The 10,549-nt window shown below is 53.1% G+C and overlaps 1 protein-coding gene across 1 annotated transcript; it reads right to left on the minus strand.

Moving 5' to 3' along the window:
• Nucleotides 1-1,305: 1,305 nt before the first annotated feature.
• SIX6 (SIX homeobox 6) lies at nucleotides 1,306-3,215 on the minus strand. Its single transcript, XM_085225823.1, has 2 exons — nucleotides 2,519-3,215; nucleotides 1,306-1,707 (listed from the first exon to the last, which is right to left on the minus strand). The coding sequence occupies exons 1-2, from the start codon at nucleotides 3,088-3,090 to the stop codon at nucleotides 1,539-1,541; spliced, it is 741 nt and encodes a 246-aa protein (XP_085081949.1). The 5' UTR covers nucleotides 3,091-3,215; the 3' UTR covers nucleotides 1,306-1,538.
• Between the last annotated feature and the right edge of the window lie 7,334 nt (nucleotides 3,216-10,549).

The following is a 10,549-nucleotide window of genomic DNA, read 5'->3' on the forward strand; positions in this document are numbered from 1 at the left end:
GCCGGCCCCGTCCTTGGGAAAAGCGGCTGTCACGCACGGAGCCGACCAAAGGCGGCTGCGGGGAGACGGCGGCACTGCGGTGCGGGCGGAGGGGGAAAGGAGCATCGCCTCGAAACGGAGCCGTGAAGCGGCGGTGCCCCCCGGGCGGTGCCGGGCTCGGGCTGAGGAAGGCGGCAGCAATCAGCTTAGCGGGAGGCTCGGCGAGGACACGGCGGCGAACGCGATGAGAGCGAGCGGACAAAAAAAGCACAGCTCAGGCGATTTAAAGATCAATGTCAAATTGTATAATATAAAATCCTTCTGCTGAGGGTGAAAGCTTAGCCCGCTCCTCGGAGCCGCCGTTTGCTTTCCTGCCGAAAAAAACAGCCGTCAAACAGAAGGGGGGGACCCCACGGCGCTGGGGTTTGGGGTCACTTCGCCCCGATCCGACCCTGCCCGGAGAAGGGGCTGCTCATTTCCAGCCCCTTTGCACTCACCGGGAAAGAAGCCCGGCGTCCCCGCCTCGGCACGATTCCCCCTTCTTTCTCCTCTCCTCGTTTTTTCCCCTCCTTTTCCCCATTCCTTCCCATTAATTCCCCCGAAATCTCTAACCCGAGAGACCGCAGCGCTGCCTCCTCCCTCCTTTCCCCGCGCATCGCATCCTCCTACGGCCGCTCCCCTCGCCCCTCCCGAACCTCCCGACCCCCCACTGCCGACACTTCACCCCGTGTCGGGACGCGGCTCTTTGGTTCCGAAGTGCCCGCGGCTGCCGGAGCTGCGCTGCGCGGACCGCCGGGCCCGGGGCCGTAAGCTGCCATTTGAAAGCAGATCCGAAGGTCGTTCACCAAATATTTTATTACGGTTTTTAGGCTGCTTCATACACTTTTCGTCCTGCACATGCTCTACAAGTCACCTGTGCACATAGAGAACAAGCCAAAAAAAAAAAAAAAAATTAATAATAATAATAATAGAAAAAAATCTACCATCGCCATCCCTTAAATAAGTAAATAAACATTATATATATATATATAAAAACCCCTTTAAAGTAAAGCGAAACCCAGCCACGAGAACAGCGCCTGTTCCACACGGAGCCTCCCCCCCTTTGGATATGGGCGCTCGGGCATTTTGCAGTTGGCATTCTTTTTTTTTTTCTTTTCTTTTCTTTTCTTTTCTTTTCTTTTCTTTTCTTTTCTTTTCTTTTCTTTTTTTCTTTTCTTTTCTTTTCTTTCTTTTCTTTCTTTTTTTTTTTTTTACATTTTCCGTATTTTTTCCTTTTTTTTTCCTCCTTTTCTTTTTCTTTTTCTTTTTCTTTTTTCCCTCTTTCTTTCTTTCTTTCTTTCTTTCTTTCTTTCTTTCTTTCTTTCTTTCTTTCTTTCATGAATTCTGCGAATCCTCGGAAATAAAGGCGACAACGATTTTGTTTTGTTTTGTTTTGTTTTCTCACGGGTTTTAATGCAGTCCTCTGCGGGTCCGGCGGCTCGGGGGGGGTTCCGTAGCCCGGCTCCGGGCGCAGCGGCAGGCACTGGGGAGCTCCCCCCGCTTCGTCATGGCGCTCGGTGTCAGATGTCACATTCACTGTCGCTGGATGTGATGGAGATGGCGGAGGTGGCCGCTTTGCTGGAGAGGCTGACGGCTGGGCTGGAGGCCGCCCCCCCCGCCTCCCCTCCGCTCTCCTCCTCCGCTTGCAGCGATCGCCCCGAGCCCTGCGCTAGGACCTGCTGCTGTAGCCTGCAAGGAAGCGGCACACCGAGCGTCACCGGGGGGCACACGGAGCACCCCCGCCATCCTGCAGCCCCTTCCCCGAAGGGCAGCGGCCCCTCCCAGCCCGGCTGCCCAGCCCGGCCCTACTGCTGAGCCCACGCAGAGGCTTTCGGGTTTTTCTCCCTGCTTTGGGGGTGCCGATAAAAGCCACCGCCCCGACGTGGCAGGTGACAAGCTTGCCTCTTTCTCCCCCAGGCTCACGGAGCACTGAGTGCCGGGAGGAGCTGCTCGCTTCACCGCCTGCCTGATTGCGCCAGGTTAAAATGAAAACAAAAACAAAAACACAGAGAGAGAGAAAAGAGAAAGAAAAAAAACCCAAAAAGTGACCCAAGGAGCGTTGTTGGGTGGCTCCAAGTATTAGCGCACAGCGGGGATATTGGGCCGGAACACCGCATCGCGGGCCCTGCTCCGGACAGACAGATACAGTGAACGAGGTGTCCGCGCACGGTTCCGGAGGGCTCTGCCCGCCCCATCGGATCGCACGGCCCTGCTCTGTGCGGGTCAATCCGAGCTGCAGAGCACATGGGGCTGCCCTAGCCGGGATAAAAATACAAATAAAATTATTATTATTATTTTAAAATATAATATAATATTTTAAAAGGATTGATGATGGCGATGATGATAATGATAATAAAAGAAACGAAGCTGTCGGGTTTTCCCTCTGCTCCCGCTTTCCCTCGCTGCTTTGCCCTTACAGGACCGCCCCGAGGCTCTGCTCGTCGGGCCGAACCCCCCCGGCCCCGCGGCCACCAGCCCCGCGGGGTCGGGCAGCACCTACCTGTTCTTGGCGGCCGCCGCCCTGTCCCTTTGCCTGCGGTTTTTGAACCAGTTGCCCACCTGCGTGGGGGTAAGTCCCGTGGCCTGAGCCAGTTCCCTCTTTTTGCTGGGGTTGGGGTAAGGGTCCTGCAGGTACCACTCCCTCAGCAAATGCCTCGTCCGCTCCTTGAAGCAATGCGTCTTCTGCTCGCCGTCCCAGATGGTGCGCGGCAGAGGGAACTTCTTCCTCACCCGGTATTTGTCCACCGGCCCCAAGGGTCGGCCCCGCAGCTTCTCCGCCTCCTGGTAGTGCGCTTCCAGCCACAGGGCTTGCAGCTTGCCGTGGGACTCCTTGGTGAACTTGTGGTTCTCCAGGATATGGTAGAGCTCTCTGTAGTTCCCCGTGTGGAAGGCCACGATGGCCCGGGCTCTCAGCACCGACTCGTTCTTGTTGAGCGCTTCGCAAGCCGCCGGGGCCACGGGCAGGGACCAGAGGAAGCGCCCCAGGCGCTCAATGTCCCCGCTTTCCTCCAGGGTCTCGCATACCCCGGCCACCTGCTGCGGGCTGAAATTGAGGATGGGCAGCTGGAACATGGAGGCGGCTCCGATGCCCCCCGCCGCCGGCTCGCGCAGCCCCGCGGCGGGGAAGCGGGCAGCGGCCCCGGCGGCCGCCCCGAGCCCCGCTTCTGCCTCGCCCGGAGCCGACGGAGAGAGGGAGCTGCGGCCGGAGGGCGGCGCGGGGCGGAGAGGCGACGGGGAGCGCTCGGCGGCGACTGGGGGCGGTGGGTAGGGGCGAGGAGGAGGAGGATGGAGGAAAGGGGGGAGGGCGGGCGTGGGGGGAGGGAGGGAAGGGAAAGGGAAGAAAAAAAAAGAAAAGAAAAACGGGAGAAAAATAAAAAGGGAAAAAAGAAAAGGCACAACCCCGGCTCCACGCCGCCACCGCCGTGCTGCAGCGGGAGAGGCTGATTCGCTGCCGGGCTCGGCAGATTGGCTCCGGGTTTCCATGGCGGGGCTGCCACTCACTGTCAGCCGCTGCCAATCACGGCGGCGGGCAGCGCCGCTGAGCCCGGGGCACCTCCCCGGCAGCCGCAGCTCCCTCTGCCCCGGGCCGGGTCCCCGCCCCGCTCCCAGGGGTCCCCGCCCTGGTCCCGAGGGGTCCCCGACTCTCTCCCGGGTGCCCCCGACCCGTTCCGTGGGGTCCCCGTCCAGCTTCGAGGATCCCCGATCGGCTCCGGGGGTATCTGTCTCGCTCCCGGGGGTCCCAGTGCCACTTTCGAGGGTCCTTGTCCCGTCCCCGAGGGTTCCCGTTCAGCTCCCGGGGTCCCCCACTCTCTGCGGTGCTCTCTCCAACGGGTCTCCGCCCCGCTGCCAGGGCTCCTCGTCCTGCTCCCAGGGGTCCCCGTGCCACTCCCGTGCGTTCTTGTCCACTGTCGGGAGTCTCCGTCCCTTTCGGAGGGTCCCCATCAAGTTCCGGGGGTCCCCATCCCTCTCTCTCTGGGATCCCACGGGCAGAGTGGGAAAGTGCTGGGAGGAGAACCGGGCCCCGGTGCTGATGGAAATTCGGAGGGAGTGGGGCACAGGAGGGCGGCACTGGGACCCAGGGCCGGGCGCGGGGCTGCACAGCCGGAGCTCGGGGCTCTGCGGGATGGAGCAGGGCGGAGGGATCGCACAGAGATCGGCTGCTGCGTTGTAGGAGCGCTGCCGGGAGCGCCGCTGACAATGGACGCGGGTAGAGCAGTGCAGGAGGGGCTGAGATTTAGGGAAAAACTGCCCCTCGTCTCCCCTTATCAGTGACTTCCCGTCTCTGTTACTACGAGGAAATATCTGCAAAGGGCTCAGCGCCCTTCTCTGCCCTATTAAAGCTTTATCATTTTATTCCCCCCCCACCCCAACATTTAAAACAGTACTGTTTTCGGCTGAGTGGCCCTGAACAGACGCAGAGAACAGCGGCGAGGAGTGAGAAGTCATCGCTAGGTCAGGACGGCGACTCGGAGCAGATTTCAGGAATCTTTTGCAATATTGATCACCCCGAGGTAGCCCTTCCCCGCGGCTCCCTCCTCCCCGAGCCCCGACGCGGGGCCGCGCTGGGAGCGGAGCGGGGACGGCAGCAGCGCGAAGCGCGGTTTCGAGCGGAGGCACCAAATCATGGGGCCGCGTTCTTTATTTCGCATCTCGCTGCTCAGCGGCGATGCTTTCCTGGGAACGTGAGGGGCCACGCTCGGAAAGGCAGCGTCTATTCGGAAATAAGCTCAATATGTTCTTTGCGATGCTTTTTTTTTTTTTTTCCTGGAACACTTGTCAAAGGAATGCTTCCATGATTTGATATCTTGTTGACTTTCCTCTCTCCTTTTCCTTTCATTTTTTTTCTTTAATTTAATATTTATTACTATCACTGTGCTGTTTTTCTTTCTCTCCTCCTTTGTCTGCTGCCCGAAATTAAGCAGATTCCCGTTTTCCCCCATTATCCATTTCCCCGCAGAACGGAGCCGCACTGGGCTCGCCTCCTTTCCTTTAGTATCAAGTACAATTTGTCTTTTGCTCGTGAAGATTTGGTAAATCAGAAGGCAGATAGATAGCGCAGATGGTCGGAGGTGTCGGGTCAGATTATGGTACGCCTCAGTACAGTGCTAAGCTCATTCTGACGGAAAACCCTGATATTATTTTCACAGATCTACACAGTTCACTTGAAAAAAACCCTCGGAGCCATTTACATCATTTATGTGAGGCTCACAGCTAGCGGGATGGAGCAGCTTTCAATACTGCTCATTTTCATAGAATCCGACAGAGCCGGGGAGACAGAAAAGCACACGCAGAACTCTCGGGTTCAGAGACGCTCCGCAGAAACTTAAAGAATAAACGAGGGACGCTGGGGCTTCGCTTTGTGGACCCGGGCTGGGTTACCGACCCTCTCGGGAAAAGGAAGGGAAAAAAGGGAGAAGGGGAAAATAACATCTGTAAATATTGCTGAGGTTCAAACACTGATGTTTGTCCCATCCGCCCCATCCACGTCCGAGGGAATGGGAAAAGCTTCAACTGAACAGCTCAGGGAGGGGTCCCACATAGCCTCGTCGGGAGGGATAAAAGCCCCGAAGCTGCAAGGAAGGACGGGGCTTCCTTGGAGCATCCCCGGACGCGGCTGGTGGGAACAGCCCTGAGACGTTCTCAGAGAGGTGAAGGCGGCAATGGTGTGCGGATGGGGAGCACATTCAGATCGGCAATATGACGATTAATAATATACTGCAGCTAAATTAATTAATTAATTAATTTTTAAGCGTGCGCATGATCTGGTGGGGGAATAACCGAGCTGCAACCTAATGACCGTAGACAGAGCGAGACGGGCTCCTCAGTGAAAGCCAGCACTGTAGGCTAAATAAATGAATCCTCATTAGGAACAGCGAGAGCCGCTCGCGGGGCGGGGGGCTGCCCCCCAACTCCCAGCCTTTGTTCCCCACCACGCTGCTTCTGCTGGGGGTGGGAAGAACAGCCAACAGCGGGCAGCGCCCAGCAGCCCCTCGTTAACCTCTAAGGGGTGACCGCTGCCGCAGCCCTCTTGGGAGCCGGGGGCTTCGGAAGCGTTTTCCCACCCTAAATAACAACTACAGGCGTTCCTCGTGCCATTATCAGCCGGCAGTGACGGCCACCTTCAGCCGGGCCACGGCTCTGCCCCCCGCTACAGGTAGGGTGCAGAGTTAGCCCTTCAGGGATGAACTCACTGGAGAAGAAGGAATAAAATTGCTCTTTAAAAAATAAATCGGCAAAGACTCTGCCTGCCGTGAGGGCCGTGCCCTGCGGCCCGGGGCCAGCGGAGCCCTCCAGCATCGGCTCCAGGAGCCACCCCCTGCCCCGCCGGATCCCAGCATCTTCCTCCCCCGGGATCGTTTATGTAGAAGCAGTTTGGCAAGCAGCAGAGGTGCGAATACATTTTTTAAGCCTTTGATTGGCGTTAAGTATTGCATTAACAAATCCCCTCCCGAGAAAGAGAAGCCCCACTTTAGAGGTCTCGATAGGATTGAGGGAGATGTGGAAGTTCATTAAGCGGTGCTAAGCGGCGTTGTCTGAGTGCAGGCAGTCCCTGGGGCGGGTACCTGCGGAGCCAGACGGGATTTTTGAGGGCTTGGGCTCGGTGCTGATGCTCCGGGAAGCGGGGAGAAGCGGTTCCCCCACGCCGCGGGGGGAGCGGGGATGTTCAGCACAGGGCTGGGCGGTGTGAGGGGTCTGCCCTCGGTACCTTTCTAATGCTCGTCTTTATTCCCATTCCTATCCCTATCCCTATCCCTGTCCCTATCCCTATCCCTATCCCTATTCCTATCTCTATCCTTATCCCGACTGCTGTGCCCCTGAAACATCGTTTACCACTCTTTCCGTTTCTTCCCCCCAAAGAACTGTGCTTAAAGCTGTAATCTGCTCAGTATTAGGCGAGAGCAGGCTGAGTGCTCGCTTAAAGCACCCATAACCATCAGAAGGACCAAAAGGTCCCTAAAAACAAGGGGTGTGTGTGTGGGGGAGGGGGAGGCTCGCTGTACGCCTCCGCTCTGCTTCAGGTCTCTGGTTCCCATCGGTGTTTTCTCTGAAAATTCGAACAAAAGGAAACAAAGCGTTCAAATAAAGACGGGAGTTTCTGCTGGCTCTTGTTGTTTTCTCTGTGAAAAGTTCCTTTTTCACACCTTTTTCCCTTAGGAAACGCGAAAAGGCGTTCCCTTCCGGGGGAGGTGGGAACCGAGAGGTGTCAAAGCAAAACGCATTTTGTGCCTTTGGAAGCGCACGAAAATATTACAAATTCATATATTCAAATATTACATATTGTCCCAGGATGGGGACGAGAGCTGCCTCCAAACCGCTTATAGAACGTAACGCAGCAAGCAACGAGGGGAATGGATGCGTTCGGGTGAAGCATCAGGATGGGAAGCCGTGAGGCAGTTTAGTCTGAGGTGAAAGCACGGGGCTGGCGGAACAGCGGGCTCAGGGCTGAGCCGGGCGCGGAGCTGCGCTTTCCTTGCGGGGGACGTGGCGGGGTGGCTCTGGAAGTGTCCTCGAACTCATTTCGTCGGACATTGAGAGACGAGGGACGTCGGTGTGAGGAGAACCCCCGGGGCCGCGCGGCTCTGCCCGCCAGGTGGAGCATCCTCATCGCGTTTCAGCCGCTCCCGAAGCGCCCGGAGAGGTGGTTGCTCTCCCAGCTCCGGCCGCGGGGCTGCTGCGGGGCGAACCGCGCTGAGGGCAGAAGGCGCCGCCTCGCCATTTTCTCGCCTCACAGTTCGGGGTGCGCGAGCCGCTGTGAAGGAGACAGGCGAGGAGCCTGAGGAGCTGGGAAGGGCCTTTAGCGGGGCGCGGGGCTTCTCCTGGGGTAGGTGCCGTAGGTCATCCCTTTTTCCCTTGGGGATGGCGGAGGAGAAGCTGAAGGAGCGAGGCCGTGCCCGCGCCTCGGCTCCCCTCCACATGACAGTGGCTGTGGCCCTGGACGGCTGTCGTGGCTCTTCTCGCCCTTCCTCTTCTGTCAGTGCTTGTAACGGGGCAGGGTCGCCTTGAGGGAGTCGGTGACCAAACATGCGGCCCCTCACACACCCTCACACTGTCAGCGGCCATTTTGAGGCGCTCTGCTGCGGCCCCCGAGGTGTCAAAATGTCATTTATTGATTGATTTATTTCCAGGAATTTAAGGAGTAATCCATGGCTATATATTTTAACTTTATTTGCCCAACTAAAGAAAGCTTTGCAATCAAGGGGATATTTAACTTTCCGAGGACTTGATGTTGGGTAATGAAGGCCTCCGCACACAGCGGTGATGTGCTTTAAACCCAGTTAGAAACAGGGAATTCAGAAGTGAAGAGCCCTACAACGCTCAGTTACAGCCGCTAGACTTGTGGGTTTGTTACCAGTCAGGAGAGGGCTTCGATGTTGTGGCAAGAAGTGACAACAGCAGCAGTTCTCACCTTGGGAGAGTTCACGTCTTGTTGCTTAAAGGATGGAGCAGAAGAGGGGCAGAGGGGTAACAGCACAAAGAGAGAACAACAGAGACTTGTGCCTCGCTTTTAGCAGAGAAATGTGAGCTCAGCTAAATTCCAGGAACTAGGTAACCAGTCGGGTGAGAGTCGTTTAGGATAGCGAATATCACAGGAGAGATACAGTTCATCATCAGAAGAGCTTTGCTGGAATTAAAATGGTTTATACAGACCCAACAGAAATTGATAGCTTTGTGCAGCAGCATGTAGAGTTGAGTGTTATGACAGAACTTTAAAGAGTAAGGGTCATGTAAATAAAAATAATACACAACCAGTAGTTGTTTTAGGAAGTTATTTGTAGAGGATGCCCGCATGGTTTGAGCTCTGAGCAAGTGATTTTAAGCAAGGAATTTTTCTCTTAGTGTATGGGTATTTATCACCTTTTAATGAAGCATCTTGGCAGACTGGATATGAAACCACAGCTGTAAATCTGTAATGAGGAATTGCATTAATGTCAGTGCTGAGATAGCAAGCAGACACACAGCATACAGTCAGACAGTTTTTCTGGTTTCTGGACTCAGTTGCTGTCCCGTGATTCATTAAATTGAGTCCTATACAATTAAGTTTATTAAGGTGGTATAGAAGGGCTAGATGCCTAATGTATATATTTTTTGTAGAGATCCAGAAAGCACAGATAGCATCAAGCTGAGAGGGCCATTAGAAATCATGTTACTGTTTGAAGCTGTTTTACACACTGCTGTGTAGTACGTATTTCTCACACATTAGCATTAAAATACAGAAAAATGTCATTTATTCTTACCGAAGCTGTCAATTATATTACATCACTTGTTAAAGGTTGTGATCTATAGTTTCTTTTTGAAAAGGACCCTAAAAATGCCTTTTTTTTTTTTTTTTTTTTCTGTAGCAGAAGTTTGAGGATTCTGCTCCGTAGTGCTTCTTTCGGATCAGAAAAATAACAGCCCCACGTGAGAACATTTGAATTCGTCATCCCAGGTTGGCAAAGGGTTTAATGCTACTTTTCTCCAGTAAAACCAAGAATCAGTCTTTAGTACAGCCATACCCCTGACATCTTTTGCTTCAGGCTGTTTTAAAATCTGCAGTCACCTAACAGATCACCAATGCAGTGAAATTTCAGCCCTTTCTACCAGCAACACATGGCCTTTGAATTTACAGAAATTTGTCATTTGCAGTTTTGTTACTTAATTTAAAAAATATCTTGAACAGAAAATATTTTTATGTATACATGCTTGCAGAAGCATTATCATTTTCTGCAATTTTACTCTTTAAACAAACTGTAAAAAAATACACAAGAAAACAACTCTATCTTCAGGGTTTTTTTTTGTAATTAGTATTCACAGAACAAAATAATAACTTTTTAAAGGAGTAAATAATATATGTCATCTTAATAATAAGCTGTTGTGATTTATACAACAATGAGAAGAAATTCTTTTCTGTCATGTGTTCAAAGTAGTTTTTGTACTCTTTTTTTCACCATTTCTGTACCTTATTTGCATGCTCCATTTTCTTGCAGTTTTTATAGGAACTGTCAAGGAAACAGCTAACAAGCACTGTTAAACTGTTTCTAGAGAAGGAGTAAACAAATACGAGCGTTTCCCACCTGATGCTTTGCTGTTTGACTCCCATTTAGTGACAATACAGATTTCCAGGAATTCATGTGCTTCCCTTGGATAGTTAGCTACCAGTGTCTGCTTAACTACATTTTAGGGTCAGATAGACATCATTCAGCAGTGAGAGGATCTCATCTTGCATCCTGCACACTAGACAGATCTTCAATATCTGCTCCCAACTAATTTTTAGTTCTTAATATATTACTTATTATTTTCTTCTATTTGTTGCAAAAGCAGGAATGTTTTGCTTTGGCTTGAATTACTTACGATATTTTCTGTCAAGATTTTCCTAAAAATGTTGCTTGCTGTTTCCAGGCACCAGTAACCAGGGTGCCAATCTTGTATATATGTTTGGTAAAAATGTTCTCTCTTTCTTGGAGCTTTTATCACTGCCTGTTCTAATCTGGTCTCTTGGATTAGTAGCCCTGATCCTCACATAAGTATTAGGCAAATTCATTTCTGTCAA

The sequence above is a fragment of the Meleagris gallopavo genome, chromosome 5, assembly GCF_905368555.1.
Source record: "Meleagris gallopavo chromosome 5, MGAL_WU_HG_1.1, whole genome shotgun sequence".
Lineage (NCBI taxonomy): Eukaryota > Metazoa > Chordata > Aves > Galliformes > Phasianidae > Meleagris > Meleagris gallopavo.

Bases quoted from the DNA above. Each gene is read 5' to 3' on its own strand.
- SIX6 (XM_085225823.1), bottom strand. From the start codon at position 3,090: ATGTTCCAGCTGCCCATCCTCAATTTCAGCCCGCAGCAGGTGGCCGGG. The intron at 1,708-2,518 runs GTAGGTGCTGCC...GCTTCCTTGCAG, and splicing joins GCGGCGGCCGCCAAGAACAG to GCTACAGCAGCAGGTCCTAG.